Source organism: Carassius carassius, chromosome 42 (genome assembly GCF_963082965.1).
Source record: "Carassius carassius chromosome 42, fCarCar2.1, whole genome shotgun sequence".
Lineage (NCBI taxonomy): Eukaryota > Metazoa > Chordata > Actinopteri > Cypriniformes > Cyprinidae > Carassius > Carassius carassius.
In genome coordinates, this window is record NC_081796.1 from 23140646 (window position 1) to 23160683 (window position 20038).

Sequence of the window (20038 nt, forward strand, 5' to 3'; positions counted from 1 at the left end):
CAAGAGTAGTAATTTAAGAGCCGTAAGTAAGAACTGACCACAGGGAAGTCTGCTGAGCAAGTTGTAAGTATTTTTGAAAGGCTTATAGTTTTGTCCAGGGTCGACTTTCCTTACCTACCTGAGAATAATAAATAAACAGGTAAAAGGTGTATAGATAAAGGAGACACCATAAAACAATATATATATATATATATATATATATATATATATATATATATAATAAAATATTGGCTCATGTGATTTGAAATTCCTTTAGTTTTTCATTTTATTAAAATTTAAAAAACGTCCCAACTTTTCCGGAATTCAGGTTGTATATATATTCAATTCTTTCCACCTAAGCTTTTGAACATATTGGGTCAACAGCTTTTATTCCTCAGATGATAGTAATTAAACTACTTATCCTGAAGAGTTGCATTAATAGTTGCATTAATAAATTTAAATGAATGGAGATTTAGATGGTGAGTGGCAAGACTTAAAAATTAAAGAGATGGTCTAACAACATTCTTTGTGTTTTTGGCCTTAAATTGCAGTTCACTTTAACTTACTGTAAATGAAACTTCAGTTAGCTTTAAATGAGCTTTAAAGGTTTACTAATACATTGAAAAAAAATGTACAATATTTACACTCCGAAATTGCTATCGCTATATTTCGCAAATAATTACAAATAGACGACAAGTAACAGTTGAATTAAACATTATATTATGGAGCAGAAAGACTGAAATAGTATTTTCTTGTAAAAGACTAATAATCTGTTGTATTTTCAACTTTGAAATAATTTTTACTGTGTACTTTAATAAAATCCAAAGTTATAGTTAACGTTAACAGAGATTAACAAATACTAACAAATGTATTTCATGAGGATTAATTAACGGTAACTAATGACCTTACTGTGAAGTGTTACACTTAAAAAAAATAATAAATATATAAAAAATTTAGTTAAACAGATTATCGGAGTATATTTTACAAGAAAATACTATTTCAGTTTTTCTACTTCAAAATTTAAATGCTACTTGTCACTTCTTTGTTAATGTAAAACTTAACAGCAGTTTCTGAGTGAAAGTTGTTTGTACATCTATTTTATTCCAGAGATTAAGTTACACCTGAACCATTAATTTCTGAAGAAGGCCTTGACTTGTTTATCTGTTCCTCATTTGTCATTATATCATGCCTAAACTGCTCACGAGTGTGCAAAGATAATTTGATTAACTGAGCTTTAATTAATTTAATCTTTAATTAATTAATGATTAAATGTAATAGTTTAATTTCATATTTAGCTCTAGATGACTTCTCAAACCCCATTATTTATTTATTTATTTTTTTACATGGCAGTGAGAGTCATTAGAAAACTTTGCAGATTATTGTCATAAACAAATTCATTGGAATATTTTTCAAATAAGGCCTGTAGAAAAAAGTGCATATCCAGCCCTGAGGTAATATAATATAAATGTTAATGATGATTTGTGCAGTGAGCTGGGAGATCAGTATTATAATGCAGCAAAACCACTTTAACTTTTGGATATGAAATTCCATATTGGATTCCTTACCCCCCCCCCCCCTTTTTTTTGGCAGGAGGGTACGGTAACACAGCTGACTGTAAAATAAATTAGACTGAGTAATGAACAAATTTGACTACTTGGAGAATTCCTAGGCGATATGAAATTTGCAACCTATATAATTGTTTTCAGTCTTATTTGAGAATAGATATGTGACTGGAATCCATCCAAATGCAAATGTTTCCCTTATTCATAATGCATCCATGTATAAAATCATGATAATTGGATTTCGGAAACATATTTTGTAAACAACAATTGTCAAGTGATGTTGTGATTTCGTTTATGATATGAGAGATGAAGTCATTGCATATAAAAAATGTTGCTATCCTTTTTTTCGCTCTTAAGAGTTGTCTGCAAATATGGCTGTCAAATACGCAGTATGACAACATAAGGGTTATTTGGTCATTTTTGGTCATCTAAACAGCTTCTTTCATTTTAGTGGTAATTGTCTCATGAATACTGCTGAAAATGAGATTGGGAAGAAGTTAATACATTGAACTGATTCCATGTGAAGTGGCCAGTGGCCCTAATTAACCCAAACATTTGGTTTTGATGTTGATGAATTGAGTGTGTTTGATGCAGCATCTGCTACAGCTGCACTCAGGTGCATCGAAAAACCCACGACAGGTGCTACGATCCCTCCTCCACCAACCTCACATACACACAATACCAGTGCCAGCTTAAGAAGATTCTATAGGCTTAATGTTACTCAAAAGTGATTAGATTTGATATTAATATATTAATTGACAGGCTGGAGTAGTGTGGATTACTTGTGGATTATTGTGATGTTTTTATCAGCTGTTTGAACTCTTATTCTGACGGCACCCATTCACGGCAGAGGATCCATTAGTGAGCAAGTGATGTAATGCTAAATTTATCCAAATGTGTTCTGATAAAAAAAAAAAACTCATGTACATCTCAGATGACCTGTGGGTGAGAATTTCAGCATATTTTCATTTTTGGGTGAACTATTTCTTCAAGAAAACTTTTTTTTATTATTCTCCAATTTATTTACAAACTCGTCATCATCTTGGTTAATTGTAATTTTCTAATTTCGTTCAACTATTTCTTTAAAACCAATGCATTTAGGCTGAACTCGAATTATCGCATTTGGGTCTGCTCCACAATAAACATAGAAGAAAAAAAACATTTTTATTTTTTGCAAATTTTTATATAGTGATTGTAATGGCAGTATTTTCTTAAACCACAATATCCAGATAACAAATGAAACAACTGAAAATGCATTAAAATAATTAACATGCCAATCATAAAAATCTTTACAATAGTTTACATTTCTATACAATATTAAGCAATTCAGTTAAATTACTAGGTCTCTGAGCTGAGCTGTTATGAGACCAGCGACTTAAACCATATAGACTTGTTTTTCTCTGAAACATGACACTGATTTCAAAATTTAAAAAAGAATGATCACATTTTTCCAATAGATCCATTTTCCATCAATCTTTTTCTTTTTTTAAGCTATACACATCTTTACGCATTCTTTTTTAAACCAACAAATTATTTACAGTAGCAGAATGAAAATGTCAGCAGAACAAATATGAATATTCTGAAGCTGTTTCTGTTAATCTGCCTTATAAAAATAGAGTTCATTATGACACACTCCATACTGAATGACATCATAGAGAACAGAAACAGTGACTACTACATGTCGCTCTGATTTACACACAGCTATGGATGATAAAAACAAAATACAGTGACAATGTACGTACAATATCTTCTTTACAGTATTATTACAAATTATGACACATTAAGACATACTGTAATTCGTTTTGTAGTGTTACAGTGGTCTGACAATATTTCAATCATTCAGAAGTAAGTATAAGGAGTCTAATGAACCTGATGTGGCAGTACGGAGCTAAAATGCTTTCATTAAACCAAGTACTTAACTAGTTGATATACATGATTTATTCTGGGAATCAAAAAATTATATCTATTTTAATCACAATCAGATTTAACACAGAAAACGTACTTTGAGAAAATGAGGAATGCAGGTGCAAGAATTTTAAAACAAACACACAAAAAAGGTTCGGCTTCTAATGAAATGTTCATTGTCAGACCTCACATTTTTAAATATTTACAATTCTAGAATTGTTTTTTTTTATTCTCTGTTAATGCTGAAGGTTTCAAACATGCCATGTTACATTTTTCTGACATTTAAGGCTCATTTTCCACACACGGACTGTAAAAACCTTAATTAATAAATATTTGCTTAAGGAAAGTTATCCTTGAGGGAAAAACCAAACTAAATTAAACGTGAACTTACTTGCCTTTTACAGCCGTTATGCAAATCATATATGATTGAATGTGCCAGATGATATTAATTGAAAAATTGTGATATTGCTTAGCAGATGCTAAACTTGTCAAAATATTTTCTCTGTCTAATCAGCCAATCGAGATCCTTCTTGGGCTCTTTAAGAAGAAGACGTCCGTCTTCACAGAGTTTCATGTCTTCTGTTCAGTGCAGAGCTGATTTCATCTCAGAATGCAGAACTCTAAAAACAAGACTGCACTGCACTTATTGCATTCTATGATCAGTATAATTCATTAAAATGATTCAGTGAATAAATGCATTAAGAATACATACATCTATAAAAAAAAAAAAACACAGAATAGAACCTACTTACCTTTTAGTTGTCAATATCAGACACATGATTCTCCATCTGAAACACAAATAAAAAAGGAAATCATTTTAGGAATACAGAATAGCTCAGCCAAATCTGAACTCTCAAATCAAAAATGCACTTTTATAGACCCAATTTGAATAAAATGCTATCAGCAGCTTGTCTCACATAACCATACCAGAATATAAATAAAGAATTATGTGCAGTAAATGAATTCTATTCTTTTGAACTATTAAGCAGCACAACTGTTTCAAGATTGATAATAATAAGAAATGTTTCTTGAGCAGTAAATTATGAATGACTGAATGAAGACTGGAGTAATGATACTGAAATTCAGCTTGGTCTTCACTGGAATAAATTACACTTTACAATATATTACAATAGAAAACAGTAATTTTAAGTTTTAATAATATTTCACAATATTACTGCTTTTACTGTATTTTTGATCAATTAGATACAGCCTTTTCGAACATAAGAAACTTCTTTTAAAATCGTACCAATTCCCAACCTTTGAGCACATAATTGTTTAGAATAGGAACTTTTTCTCCACAGATGACATTACAGTGAAATACTACATTTTACATTCCGATAATTTGCAGTTTAGACCCATTTATGGCTTTTTAGTGCATAGAATTATTCAGTTTATGACCAGAAATCACAAACATTTTCTTCTAATAGAGGTACAGTATCTAACTTAATATTGAATGAATATTAACAAAAGCTGATGATAGTCAAGGTCATCTTCAACTACTGAGAAAGAGCAGCTCAGGATTTCAAAAGACCTTGAGATTTACTCGTTCAGCACTCCCATTCAGCATAATATATAAACAACCCTGTGACCTCAAGTTAGAAACATATTCCAGCTCCAAAATCACTTCTCTAGAGTTAGTTTCAAAAAGTCTAGCCGATTTTTATTTGTGTTGCTTGGGTATCTGCTAAACCCAGCTGTGCTGGAGTTCACGCTGAGTTAACATGCTGTTGGGAATCTTGACCTTGACGTTTCCCTCCAGTTTAAGAAATGTAGGAGCTCATTAAAATAGTCAGCCCGTTTCCTCAGTGGGAAGCACATCCTAAATCTTAATCTGTCTTTGCTGTTGGTCGCGGTGCTACTGGACCTCAGTGTCTCCAGAGGTTCTGACTCGGTTTTAATTACAGAGTTTGACAGGTGAGGGTTAAGAGAGCAGAAAGCAGCCCGGCGGAACCCTGTCAGCTTCTGCTCTCCCAGCCCTGCGTCTCATGTCGGCAGCCGTGAATAAATCTGCAGAATTAGCTTCAACGGGTCATTCAGAGCCACAGCTGCCAGTAAGGCCTGCGGGGGGGGGGGAACGTACCAGATCAGTGCTTCCTTCCTCGTCGTAGTCATCCTCGCCACCATCCGTCATTTCTCCCGCCTCCGCGTCCATCTGTCCATCTCCTCCCTCCTCTCCGGAGTTGTCTGCCGTCTCTGATATCGACCCCTCGTGCAAAGAGTCGCAGTTGTCCTCATAATTCCTGTGAGGCTCTGAAGGAATGACACAGAGATATTATGACGATTATGCATTCATTATACCACAAATATCAGTCATTACTTTTTTGCATAAGAGGAAAATTAGAAAGAAAATTTAAAAAGCTGCCATTTAAAAATGTTTGTCATTCTAAACCCGTTCTAAACTAGACTTTCTTCCAAAGAATATGAGCAGAATGTTATATGCAAATATGATGCATTAATCCTTTAAAGCCTGACATATAATAGTCAGAATAATTTAGTTTTTTTGAAACAGAACAGGTTTACTGAACTTTTAGAAATACCGTACATTTAAAAAATGCATGTTTTCTTTTTTGAGTATCATATTTAATACATCAGGTTTTTATTGCTCATAAAGTATAATGCAGTAAGAATAATCAAGGAGGAAAAAGCACCTGTTTTCCCAAACGTAGTGAAAATAAGCAATTTGGTGCTGTTGCTGATATTTATATATGGCCAAAAAGTACACTGTAAAAAATATTTTTCAGAGTTGTAAATAAAAATAAAAAAAAAGTTTATCTGAGAATGTTTTATAAGAAAATATTATTTCAGTGTTTCTACTTCAAAATTTCACATTTAATTCTTACTGTTTCTTTTATTAATCAATATGATCTTTACAAAAGTAACAGACAACGGTCATAAAATGTATATAAATCAGTTTTCAATCTATATCTCCTAATAATGTCTCACTATTATGATATTTAAATACTTAGTTAATGATTAAAATGATTTAGTAAATGATTAAAACTCTATAGTTTAAAAATTCTAAAAATTATGCAATGCAATGATGATTTAAATGATCATATTTGAAACATTTTAAAAGGATATATATATATATATATATATATATATATATATATATATATATATATATATGTGTGTGTGTATATATGGATAAAATAATGAATCATAAATTGTTTCAGTCCAGTAAGTGTCTATATTGAAATTTCTAACAATATACAAATTATTCTTACATTTACTTTATTAAAATAAGAAAGCTTTCATAGTAAAGTCAGTCATATGGGTTTGGAATGACATGAGGGTGAATAAATGATAAATAATGAAAAAAAATAGATTTTCTTTTTCTTGAATCTGTATGGATTAATGCAATAGAGGTAAAGTTTGACTTGTAAATGTGAGACGTTATGGCGTTCCTCAGCATGCCTGCTAGATGAAAACAGTTCTCTCACTACTGGTGAACATAGCAAAATGGGATTTGCTATTGTAAAAGACTGCCTGTATAACAGTCCTGAAAAATTGGCTGCTGTCTCCTCGCCGGTCACAGAGATGGATAGCGCATATACACTCCAAAGATTTTTTTCTGTACAGCCGATGTTTGCAACCCTGTCCCACTGGACTGGATTTTATTCCTGCTCTCTTCTAGTTCTCTGTCTGTCTCACCACACTCAGATCTCTGCTGTTTCTCGATCTTCTCCAGGCGGCCCAGAAGAGAGTCGATCTTCATCTTGATCTGAGTCAGTTCACGTTTGATAGTCTGGAGTTGATCGGACTTCACTGCAAGAGAAGTAAATGCAATAAACACACACATGAGACAAGATCTGAGGAGATGGCAGCGTATCCATGATCATCCAAAATATATCACCACAGATAGTTCATGTCTGAAGACTGGTTCTAAACTGAGAGTTCAAAGAATTCCCTGTACTGCTGTTTTTAATTTACCTTTATCTCTAATCTCATTCAGACACACTGCTTGATATCAGCCAATTCAAGTAAGACTTCTTCTTGACGTGCTTTCATAGATACGGCCTTTATCAACTTAACAAGACCTGTTTTTAGCCAGATGGAAATACAAATGATCAAGTTTGAACTTTTTTTTTTTTTTTGCTGATAATTTACTTATTAAAAGAGTGCTTCTTTTGGAGTTATATTTGCATGCTGTTTATTGCATACTGCTAAATATATATTGAATATTTCACATACTATTTAAACAAACATATCAAATATTTGAAAGTAACAAAAGACACACACACACACACACACAGAGTAAAAAAATATATACTGTGTATATATAGTTGAAGTTGTAAATAAAGATTATAAGAGTATGTTTTATAAGAAACTACTGTTCCAAGTCATTAATCAAAATATATGTTATTTATAGAGAAAATGCAAGATTTTTAATTTATTTTTACGTGTAAACATTTTACAATGATAAACTTTAATTAGCTAATGTAGTATTAAAGTTTATCATTGTAAAATGTTTTTACACAAAATAAAAGTAAAAGAAAAAATATAATTACCCACGTATATCAAGTAGCACGCTGAATTAAACATTACATTTTGAAGTAGAAGGACTGGAGCAGTATTTTCTTGTAAAACATACTCTTTGCTTATATATATATATATATATATATATATATATATATATATTTTTTTTTTTTTACAGTTTAGATGTTTGTCTTTAGTGGTAGCAGACCAGATCTCTAGCCAGGTTACAACCGAAGTTGTAGTTCAGCCCTAAAGAAGAACTAGGCAGGTAAAAATCCTACATTATGACCATTGAGTCATTTAACCACTGGTGATCCTGAAAGACTCTCTCCAGCGATGAGTCCACTACAGTACATCACATGGGATGAAAAATCCTGCCGGCTTAAAGCATGCTGCTAATTTCTGTGAATATTCATTGCTTTAAATAGGTCCACTACTTTTTTTTTTCTTTTTAGATATGACAGCTGTCAGATTAATCTCCTTCAGATGACTACACCACTGAACGAACACTGAATCTAATAATCAGCAGGCCTCTCTGGGCAGACCAGAATGACCTTGGTCATAAATGAAAACCCAAATAGGCCAACACTGGATCACTTTAAAAATATGGAAATGGTTTTAGACATCTTTCAGAATTACTTAATGTAACTTCAGACACATTTGGGTGGAATGTCCTGCTTTCATGTGGTTTGAAATCATAAAACATCACGTTATGCAGATCAGTTTGTATGATGCTTTGTTGAATCATTCATTTGATGGATTAATTAATTTTTCATTCTAGAGATTAATTAAAAAACTCAAGCAACTGTTTTTATGATTAAGCATTTGAATCATTTAATCGATCTATTAAAAAACATTCTGTTTTATTCCTAAACCAAACAGTCATTGAATCATTTAAGCAATTTGTAATTTTTTTAAATTAATTTTAAAAAATTAATTAATTTTAAATTATTTTTTTAAACAACAGGTTGTCTTCACTGAATGGTTAATTCAACCAATTTGTTCAAAAATACCAATTCATGCAGGAACTAAACTTCTTTATGAATGAACCCTTGAATCACTCATTTAATGGATCTATTTAAATACCTTTATTCATTCATAAACAAAACAACAGAGTGAAGAACATGAGTGAATCACTGAATCATTCAACAAATTTATTTGAAAAAGCTAATTCATTAAGGAACACAACAAGTGACAGTCAGTCTTTATGAATGATTAATTTTGTTTCACAAAACAATGAATCATTCAGGAACTATTTTCATTGATGCAAAAATTGACAAAAGTATTTCTGGCATTTTTGTTTCTTACATCGAAGTTACTGCTTTAATATAATGACACTAGAAAACTATTAGAACAATGCAGTGTGGGTTGAATGGACCTCTATAAAAGACCTTCAGCAGCACCTCTTGACATGGAAAAACCTGCTTCTTCATGATAATTGGAGCTCTAGGATACATATAAATGCTTGGTTGAAAAATTCATTAGTTTGTATTTTCCAGCATCTTTCAAGCCATTGCTCTCCTTGAGTAAGCTGATGCTTGTGGTTTAGCTGTCACTGCCTTCAGCCCTGATAACACAGTGTAACCCAGCACTGCTCTCACACCGCTGCCAGCTTTTCCACTACCTCGCAAAATGGTGTCGCCTGCCATCACCCGCCCGAGGCAGAAAGAAAATTCAATGAAATTCTGAAATTCAATGAACATGTCTGTGTGCAACCATTCAAATTGCTCCAAAGCTCCAAATACAACACGTGTCCAGAAATTGCCTCAAGCTTTGAACTCAATTCTGGAGTTGTTGTAATATGGGCAACCTACAAAAAACACTTCACTTCAAAAACGCATCAATTTCATGACAACAGCTGGTAAAAAGTTCTCTTTTATCACTTGTTTTAAGCTGTTTCCTTGTGGATTTTTTAGAGGATGTGTGACGTGCGGTACATGAAATGCTGCAGATTATGACGCACAACATGTTGTTTTTCAAGATCAAGATTCTAGATTAAAATGTCTAGGGGAGACTTGGGCTAGTTGTCACAAGCTATATCTCAGTAATTTTAAGGTCTTTACTTCTAAGCCCTCTTAATTATAGCATTTTTTGTGAATTCTGCCCTAATATCATATCTTCGTGTAAATGCTGGGTAAATAAGTGAACACAATGAAACACCCCCACCATATATCCAAAGAAAAGAAAACTATATAGTGAAGGCAGACTTTAACCAAAAGGTTAAATTGTGTTTTCAGAACAAAAGCATTTTTATATAAAGGTCAGGTTGGGGTAACTGTTTTAAATGTTATTTTTATGTATTTTTCTTTTTTAAGAAATCAGTTCTTTCCTTCATCAAGGATGCATTAAATTGATCAAAAGTGGCAGTAGAGATTTATCATTTCAAGACTTAAAATAAATGTCATTAAGCAAAATTAAACAAATTTTCATTAAGATTATTAAGTATTTAGATGTCAAGAAACATTAAGTTAACTGTTTTCAACATTGATAATAATAAGAAATGAAAAGCAGCAAATCAGCATATTAGAATGATTTCCGAAGGATCATGTGACACTGAAGACTGTAGTATTGTTGCTGAAAATACAGCTTTGCATCACAGGAATGAGTGACATTCTAAAATATATTAACGTAGAAAACAGTCATTTCAAATGGTAAGAAATTCACAATATTAGTGGGGTTTTTTTAACTCTACATTTGATCAAATAAATGCAGTCTTGGTGAGCATAAGAGACTTCTTTCAAAAACATGAAAAAAATTAAAAAAATCTTACAGACAGATATTAAACAGCATTGTTCTTACCCTGAGAATTAATCAGTGGAGTAAAATGTTTGACCACTAGCCCTGGTCTTCCCTATATCTTAGGTCCTGTACCTGGTTTTTCATGATTCTGAATTACCTTTTTGCTAGCACTTCAGTTTAAGTGTTCTTTATAGAGTGACAAATTAAAAAGTCCAAACATTCATGCAGGCTCATGGCAGTAATATGAGGCCACAAAAGCTTCATGCATAATAGAATTAGCAAATCCTGTTTAAAATATTGAGGCATGTCACAGCGCAAGTCAAATTCCCTATATTATTTCACAGACATAGGCAAATAAAACAGGTTTTACTATTCACGTCACACTAGTTTGTTGCTGACCTTTATTTGGGACAAAATTTGCAGTAGTTGTGTGTTTTCAGGTCTCCTCTACTATGTACAGTAGCAATCATTATGAAAAAACATCACAATTCTCATTTTAAACAGAGAACAACTGCATTTTCATCAGCAAAACATGAAGCAGTTTTGAGAAAAACAGCCAAAGTAAACTTTTGGAACAAAATTAAAAGCTTTTTTTGTTTGTAGTATAAAGCTAATCTCTATTTTGCACTGTGAAGAGAATTGAGAACTCTGATAAACAGTAGCACTTTTGTGTACATGCCATGGATATTTTTACTCGTGACTTGCACTAGAGCTAAGAGCATTAGTGTCAGGGACCACGGCTAATCTCGCCTTCTGAGCTCCACGCACGGAGGAGACGGCGGGATGCTGACAGATGCTGTGAAAGCTGCTACTTGTGGGATAGAGATAAAATCTGAATTAGTGTTATGAATTCTAATTTACAAACATGACCACATGACGTTCTGTCTTGCCGTTAGGATCGCATTCATAGAACTAAAGTCTCAGAATGCTCTGTGGTTACAAAAATCAATATGTTCTTGATTTTTTTTTTGCTCCCATGAAATATAAAAGGTCTCTTTTTCACTCTGTGACCTGTAAGAGAGAGCTACTGACAATAAACCAGCAGTTGCCAGTGAGGAATAAAGCTCATGGACTTCATAGAGTGTGCAATAGACTGTCAATGCCAGAGTTCAGTGATTTAATGGTGTAAAGTGCAATGTGGATCAGTGGGAGCAATTCCTGTAACATGCACTGTATTATTAATGTCTTTATGCAGTTGAAGTATGAAACTTTACACACCAAAATGCCAAGTCAAGTTGCATTTGCAATCTTCAGGCAAAGCAAGGCAAATTTATTTGTATAGCGCTTTTCACATAGTTACACAGCAGCCTAACAGCTTTTCATGATGTTGTTAATGTTTATGGAATCTTAATACCTTCATGTCTTATAGTTGCATTTAGCAGATTAGAGCTGGGCGATAATAAAGTTTTCATTTTGCAATCAAGCAGTTGAGAAACTTCTATGTAATCGTGTTCCTGTTTGCAATAGTGCTACTGTGCTATAACATTGTAGTACAGCTGTACTGAAAAATGACGCTACCCTCTTGTTCGCTGATCTGCTCCCAGCTATGCTCTGCTCAGATGCTGTGATAATAATGACTTTGTTGGACTATACATTATTTGGATAATTAGTCCAATGTAATTAGTATGTATGTGGATAAAATACATATATATATATACATTTATGTAAAGGACTGAGCAAAAATAGTTGCATTTGCAAAAAATAAAAAAAATTAAATCAAAAGATAAAACAATCAAGCAGCTGAGATTTGCTAGATAGAATATATTGCTTTACGTGAGTATGAGTATACAGTATGTATGCAGACCAAGCTGGACATGCTCACATATCTAACTTTATATAAAGAGCTTTATATAAGATACTAACATTTTGTAAAAAAATAAATTATAATAAAATCAGGCAGTTGATAATACACAATACTAATTGTATATATTAATATTAATATATTGTATATCAAACAAGATAAATATATATTTGCATACATGTACAATCAAAGTCCATAAAAAGTATTGGACAGTTATTATATTATTTAAATACTGCAGATTTGTTCATTGCATTTTCTGCGCTTTTTAATGCAGTTTAAGAAAACAGAATATTTTGTTTCTGTACAGTTACCTGAAATAGTGTTTGTTTATAACTGCATGTACTGTGATATTGGTTTCTGTGCTTTCAGACAGGCTGAGAGGAAAACAGGACAGAGTGTACTATTGTGAAGAGAGCGGTGCATAATGTCTGCGAGAAATCTAAAAGTGGATCTAAAGTGTTTACTAAATAAAATAATGAAATATATTGCAGTTGTATGTTTTATTAGACAGCAAGTTATTTTGTGAAATTGTAAGCCAGCTTACATTTCAGCCCAAAGGAGAAGGACGATGATGATGATGGGGGTCTTGAGGAAGAAGAGGATGAGGTTTTAATAGGGAACGAACTCTTCCCGCGTCGAGTGGATGGAAGCACCACTCGTGAACGCTTCAGAGGAATCACTGCCCTCGGAGGAGGAGCCACCCGTCCGTGATAGTCAAACAGCCTAACCAGATAAAAGAACCAAAGAAGATGTGCAGAGTTTAGAACATCATTAAGACTCAAAACCAGCCTTTTGATTCTGAATTATATGGCTTTCCAAAGGTTTTTCACCTTTGAAAACATTTCTGACTCCTGGTTTCTGGTTTCCTTGCAATTAGCAGAGCTACTTTTGAAATTCATCATCATGGCAGGCAAATTATTCAAAATAATTTAGAGAAAACAAAGGAGGTTCAAGAAAATGTCAAACAAAGGAACATGCCCTCGCATCAATCTCTCAAGGTTATCCACAGCTTTCCACCCATTTGACATTTAGCAAATGTCTCTGCTAATGAAAGATGAGATTAAAAGAAGGAAATAAAATGAGTGAAATAAAACAGGGCTTTTTAGAAATTTAGCTTCTGAATTTGTATCTGCTTTCTCTTAAATTCTTTTCAAGGACAAACTGTAGGTGGTGTTTAAGATAAACGAAATGATTGATTCCTGTTGATGTCATATTTAATTGCTTTCATGTATTTGTACGCATCTTTTCACCAAAAACATACATAAAAATTATACACAGATATTTGAGAAAGCTTCAAATAATGCTATTTGAAACCAAGAAAGATCATGCACAAACAACTGCTGAGGGCTTTCAAAATGTGTGCAATCAGATTAATGGTAAATAAATGCATACATACCTATTGTAGAAATCATCCCTGTAGTAATCATAATCAAATTCATAACCACTGAAAAAGACAAAACAAAGGCACAATGTAAAGTGCGATTTGCTATGTCAGGATGTGATGGAGAGCACATTAGCCCTTTAATTTAGACTTATATTTACAGCTCAGTTGATCTGAAGGGAGATTTTAAACTTTGAACACTAATCAATTTATACCCGAGATTTAAATGTGTATAAAAACTAGTCAGACATGTGTGACTCAGATAATCTGACAAGAATCCCGTCCATCAATGCGTTAGTTCAAAATCCTGCTAACAGCCAAATCAATAATATCTTCAGCCTGCAGACAGCTAGCAGAGCTCCCATACACACAGTTTCTCGTCAGTTACAGCAGAAATCAAGCAAACAGCTACGTTTAATAATTACAGTGAGAAACCTCCCGGAGTTAGACTTGGGCTTATTTTAGGTCCTGACAGTGAGACAGACAATCTCCAGTTTGTGTGTGTGAACCATTCAGAGCACCAGCAGCACCAAACATCTCTTTCAGAAGCCTTATAATAATAACTGACAAGGTAAGCAACAGGGATGCGTTTTCAGTCATTTTTATTTCATGTACAGTGGAGTGCAATAGAAAATGAATCAAAATGCTATTTAGAATTCATTTAGGGTTTATATTTTCATCTTGACAATTTGAGCCATAAGTTGGACTGAAAATCAATATGAATTTCAGAATGTCTTTGTATATATAATTTGTAAACAGCAGCACTGGAACCAACATGAGTCATCAGTCTCTCATGAGAATCACTGCACAGTGCACATACATCTATTCTTAGTCGTTTTATCAATCAAACTTCCAGGCATCTAAAATCACTAACACCAATCACAATCGCAATACTGTACAACTCTATACCTGACATATCATGGGACTTTGAAGACTTGCAGAGTTTGAAAAACCTCTCCCTGGTGGTAATAGCATGAATAAAATATATGAATATCGTACATACCATGAATAAATCCATGAACCAACTTAGGCCTAAGTTTTCCCCACCTCCCCATACTATCTTCTCAACATTCCTCACACATACACATTTATCAACATATACATTAATATCTGTCAAACCATATGCAAAATTATACATCCATCTATGTCAGATCATTCACAGCCATTATACACATGTACATTCATTTCTGTCAAATCATTCCTTACACCTGAGTATAAAAAAAAAGTATAAAAAATGTATTACTCTTAAGTTAATGTTAATTTATAAATATATGATTGTTCATTTATGTTTTTCAATTTTACTTTTTCTAGAGGATAACATGCATGCACTAATGATTAATTGTGTACAACAACATCAGGATGCGAAAAAGGTCAAACTTAATGCATTTGTGTATTTTAATACATTTCGTGCATATTATGAATATCCTGTCAACTATAGAAACTATTTCGGGTCATCTAACTCATATTCCATTATGGACATCTCCTCATTTCTTTGACAATTTCATTCCAAACTAATTAACATTCAAAGCTCTTCTTTGTTGTACTCTCCTAATTAAGCCTACCTCAGATTACATAATGGATTGGTTTGAATTAAAAATATAATGAGACCAAGAAATAAAGAATTAAAACCCCAGAATTAGCTCAAGTAAAATACAATCATATAACACAAAAGAAAAGAAAGAAAGAAAGAAAGAAAAAGCCATTGGATAGACACTCTTTCAGGCTCATAGTAATTGAATGATTTTATTATTCTTTGCTAAGTGCAAATAAAAAGGGAAAAAATCTTTTTCCGTTACATTTATGGACAAAAACATAAACAGCACTTATCCCGTGATTGTTTCACAGTCCAGTCACTATTTATTTTGCATTAGTATTTATTGTTTGTTACAAAAAGTTCTTAATCCCTATAAAAGCTTGTCAATCAAGGAGTAAATGCCTATTACCCTTTCAAACAATGATTTTTCACTCATTTTCTGCTTGGTTAGTTTTCACTGATGTGTCTGGAGAGCTTTTTGCTTCCTGTAAGAGTTCAACCATCTAACCGAACCTGTGAGACACAACTGCAACTTCAGCAACTGAACAAATGTGCTGATAATTGCAGACTGCGGACTGTTCTGTTATCTAAACCTGATAATATGACAAATGTGCTGACGGCTTCACTCAGTCACACCAATCAGACTTTAATCCGGTCTATCTCAGCTCTCCTAACAAGAGTAAGAAAAGTAAAAGCATTTCATTTACACATGCAGTATTTTATCTGAGGTAAAATGCACAGTCAGAATGAGCAAACCATTTGTAGGCTATGTATAGTACATATAAATTTAAGTTCTATCTATATAACAGCATTTAACAGGAAACACACACCTGTAGACAGCAGTCAGGGGTCGTTTGGATCCTGGTTTAGGCCTGTACGGCTTCGGCTCTCCGGCCATGTTAATATCTGCAGAAAACAGAAGATTTCAGAATCCTACACCTCTAGTTATGAGTTCTTGTTGCATACTGAGGTTGTCGGTTTTGGTTTTTCAAATCACACCCGGGCAAATAAATCCATGCTACTTCTCTCTGAATCATGACTTGAGCGTGGTAGGTAGAACAATGAGGTGCCTGTTTGATGTTCAGCAAATAATTTGTAGCCCTGGGATTGTAAAACAGACACATACATAAAAAAAGAAAAAAAAACATATTCTGTATTCTAAAAATACAGCAGAACTTTGTTTTCCCAAATATTTGTTCTCTAAAACTGATTAAAACTTGAATAACAACAGAATCTAGGAGAAATGCAGTCCATTACAAACACAATACACATATAGCAGGCAAACAGAACTGAACATTCTAAACATTCATTGCATGCAAATTGTTGATAGTAGCAAGCCGTTAATGGTGCAGTGCAAGGTAAGGTTAATGTGGTGCAACTGTGTAGTGAATTTGTGTCATAATGTTTTAAACAATTCCAAATATAACAAAATAAAAAAATAAAATAAAAAAAAATGCCAATTGGTTTTGTATTTTGTTAACAAATGCAATGACATTCATATATATTTAAAGGAATAGTTCACCCAAAAAGGACTGAATAAAGCATCATGATAGAAGAAATCCAAAAACAATGGTTTGAATTTAAATGTCTTAATGATTGTTTCTTACAAACAAGCAGCTTTTCACTTCACAAGATTACTTATTGTAATGTTTTTATCAGCTGTTTGGACTCTCATTCTGACGGCACCCATTCACTACAGAGGATCCATTCGCACAAGTGATTTAATGCTAAGTTTCTCCAAATCTGTTCCAATTAAAAAAACAAGCTCATCTACATCTCGGATGGCTTGAGTGTGAGTAAATTTTAGTAAATTTTCATTTTTGGTGAATTATTCCTTTAAGTGTGGCTTACCTATTCAAATACTTTTTGTGGTTTAATTTCAGTCAATTTTTGCACTGTGTATGTCTTTCAAAGAACTACAGATGAAAACCTGTACTAAAACAAATGAATTTCACTGCTGCAGCAAAAGAAAGGGAAGGGATGAATAGGAAGATAAGGACTGCTGAAGCACTTGACCTTGATGCATCTATATACACATTAAAGCATTTTTTTTCAATCAAACCATCATCCTTGAGTGATGGTACAAAGGACAGAACATCTGTGAGACTTATCTCAAGTATCTGACCCACACAACCCGGCACACCTGTCTGCAGCATTAATCACAAAAACACTCCTTGCTGCAATTCAAGTGAATTCAGAGTGGAAACTCTGCCATAGAACCGCTTTATGAAAAATGTGACATGGTTATAGTTGCATTTTATACTGCAGCTCTGAAATCTCACACTGATAGATATGGACAGACTGTGCTTAGTGGTTAGTAAAGGTTAAGCTGTGAAATTATGCATCACTTGCTCACCAATGGATCTCATCAGTATGAGAGTCTAAACATCTGATAAAAACATCACAATAATCCACAAGTAATCCACACCACTATAGTCCATCAATAGACAACTTGTGAAGCGAAAAGCTGCATGTTAGTAATAAATCAAATTCATCAAATGGTGTAAATTTTAAACCATTGCCTCTGGCCAAAATACTAGACCAATAATAACACTTCCTCCAGTGAATGTAAATGGTGCTTGATCTTTGCATATATCTCTCCAGATTCAATATTATGGATAGAGGATGCATATTTATGCTGGAAGCAAGGTAAAATATTTTAATAATTGATTTTTTTCTTACAAACACAGATTTTCACTTCACAAGACATTAATTGATGGATTGGAATCATATGGATTACTTGTGGACTATTGTGATGTTTTTATCTGTTTTTAGCTGTTTGGACTCTCATTCTGATGCCACCCATTCACTGCTGATGATTTATTGGTGAGTAAGTGATAAATGTATCCAAATCTGTTCCGATACAGAAAAAATAATTTTTGGCTGAACTAAAATACACTGCAAAAAAAAATGTTTTGTCATGTTTACAAAGCTTCTTGCAGGATCAAAATGAGAGGATAAAATTTGACAGAAAACATGAAGCTTTTTCAGAAAGCATCTCCTTACAGAAATCCTGTTATTTATGCTGATCTGGGGAAAATGTTCAAGCACATCGGCTCACTAAATGACTCAGGCATGGTCTAGCCAACTTCACTTCTTCAAACAGCATGCTTTATGAGAAATCAGGTTCTGATTACCATTTAATAAAACTTTTGTTTGCTTGCTTCAGATGTACTGTATGCAATACCCATGCAAGGGCATCTGTGCAATAAAGTAGAGAGAAGCAAGAGAGTGATGTCTATTTTTCATTTTTCACTGATTGATGGTAGGCACAGAGGGATATAGCTCTGGCCACGAGGGAAAAAATTCATTTATCTGCATCTATTCGCTGGACTTCTAATGGTTGCCTGGAGACAGGCTGAGCAGAGAGGAGCTCTCCGTGGTCCTGAACCAAGCGCTGGATGAGGGGGGAGTAGATCTCTTTCACTGTTCGGATCGTAGCACCATGAAAGCTTTCCATTGAGACGGGCACTCACAAAGAGACATGTGCGGCATATGAAACAAGCCCTATTCAAGTCCTTATTCACAAACCTTTGTTATTTAACATGAGAGCATTACAGTGGTTCCAAAAAGTATTTTGATATCTCAAAATGACACAAATAGCATGACATACATTCGATAAAGTTTTCAAACTGAGTGTTATTTGTTTTAAAGAAAGATATGGACAGTTTTCCAGCGTTTGATAAAAAAATAGATAAACTGTTGAAGGCAAAAAGCATCTGGTTGTCAAACGTTAGTGGAACAAGTCCATAGATAATGTGTGGAGACAGTCTCCCGTGCAATCATTTTAATCTGACAGGCGACAACCCTCAAGAAGGAAAAGCTGCTTTTGATTTATCGTTTTGTTTTTGTATATCATGCTCCTTTTTTCTCAGTATAAAGAAAAACCTCCATCTTACAGCACCTTGTCTGATCTCGTCAGTTTGACCTTACAAATAAACCACAAACATGGTGGTGTACATGCATTAAAAATAAATAAATGATAGAAGAAACTAGCATTTGCAAAACTATACTGACCAATCAGAATCAAGTATTCCAGCAATTATATATATATATATATATATATATATATATATATATATATATATATATATATATAGATATATATATATATATATAAACATTCACACACAACTCAGCTGGGTGCTGATTCATCATCAGTTGCCATCTGTTTTACTGCTTGCTAAACAGAAGAGCAAGCAGACTGCTGCTTTCAGCCAACCCTTCATTTTCTTCCACTTAGCACACTGTCACGTCTGAAAGTCACAAGCGTAAGGTACACGCTCACAAACCTTAATATAGCGCACACACAAACACACTCTCTACCAGCTATACATATGTCCATGTGGCGTCTATTTAAACCTGAAATTCAGCAGGTACACTGACAATTATGTTGATGCATCTGACAATATGACATGAAATGTAGTATACATGTCCATCTTTCCTAGTGTTACCACCAGCAAAACACAGTATCTCATTCTTTAACTCATCTACTTTTAAGGTGCTATTTGGAAATATAACAAATGATTTATGTTATAAGAATGAAAGCAATTCACATGTGGAAAAAAATGAAGGTGAGTAAATGATGATAGTTAAATTTTTGCATGAACTAGACTATTCTTTTAGCAGAACATGAAAGAGTCCATGGAGAGATTTTC

At 33.4% G+C, this 20038-nt stretch overlaps 1 protein-coding gene and 1 long non-coding RNA gene across 5 annotated transcripts in view; one reads left to right on the forward strand and one right to left on the reverse strand.

Moving 5' to 3' along the window:
* Positions 1–20038, forward strand: part of LOC132124246 (uncharacterized) — a 252992-nt gene that overhangs the window by 166482 nt on the left and 66472 nt on the right. The window lies entirely within an intron of this gene.
* LOC132124244 (RNA-binding Raly-like protein) overlaps positions 3820–20038 on the reverse strand; it is a 129031-nt gene continuing 112812 nt past the window's right edge. For 3 of the 4 annotated variants that reach the window (XM_059535179.1, XM_059535180.1, XM_059535182.1), the window contains 7 exons: positions 16211–16286; positions 13862–13909; positions 13010–13188; positions 7101–7214; positions 5527–5696; positions 4199–4234; positions 3820–4066 (listed from right to left, as the gene is read on the reverse strand). In XM_059535179.1, coding sequence (XP_059391162.1) covers positions 4202–4234; positions 5527–5696; positions 7101–7214; positions 13010–13188; positions 13862–13909; positions 16211–16286 — 620 coding nt within the window. In that variant the 3' untranslated portion in view covers positions 3820–4066; positions 4199–4201. The remainder of the gene's footprint in view (positions 4067–4198; positions 4235–5526; positions 5697–7100; positions 7215–13009; positions 13189–13861; positions 13910–16210; positions 16287–20038) is intronic. The other variant, XM_059535181.1, reaches the window with a different exon arrangement.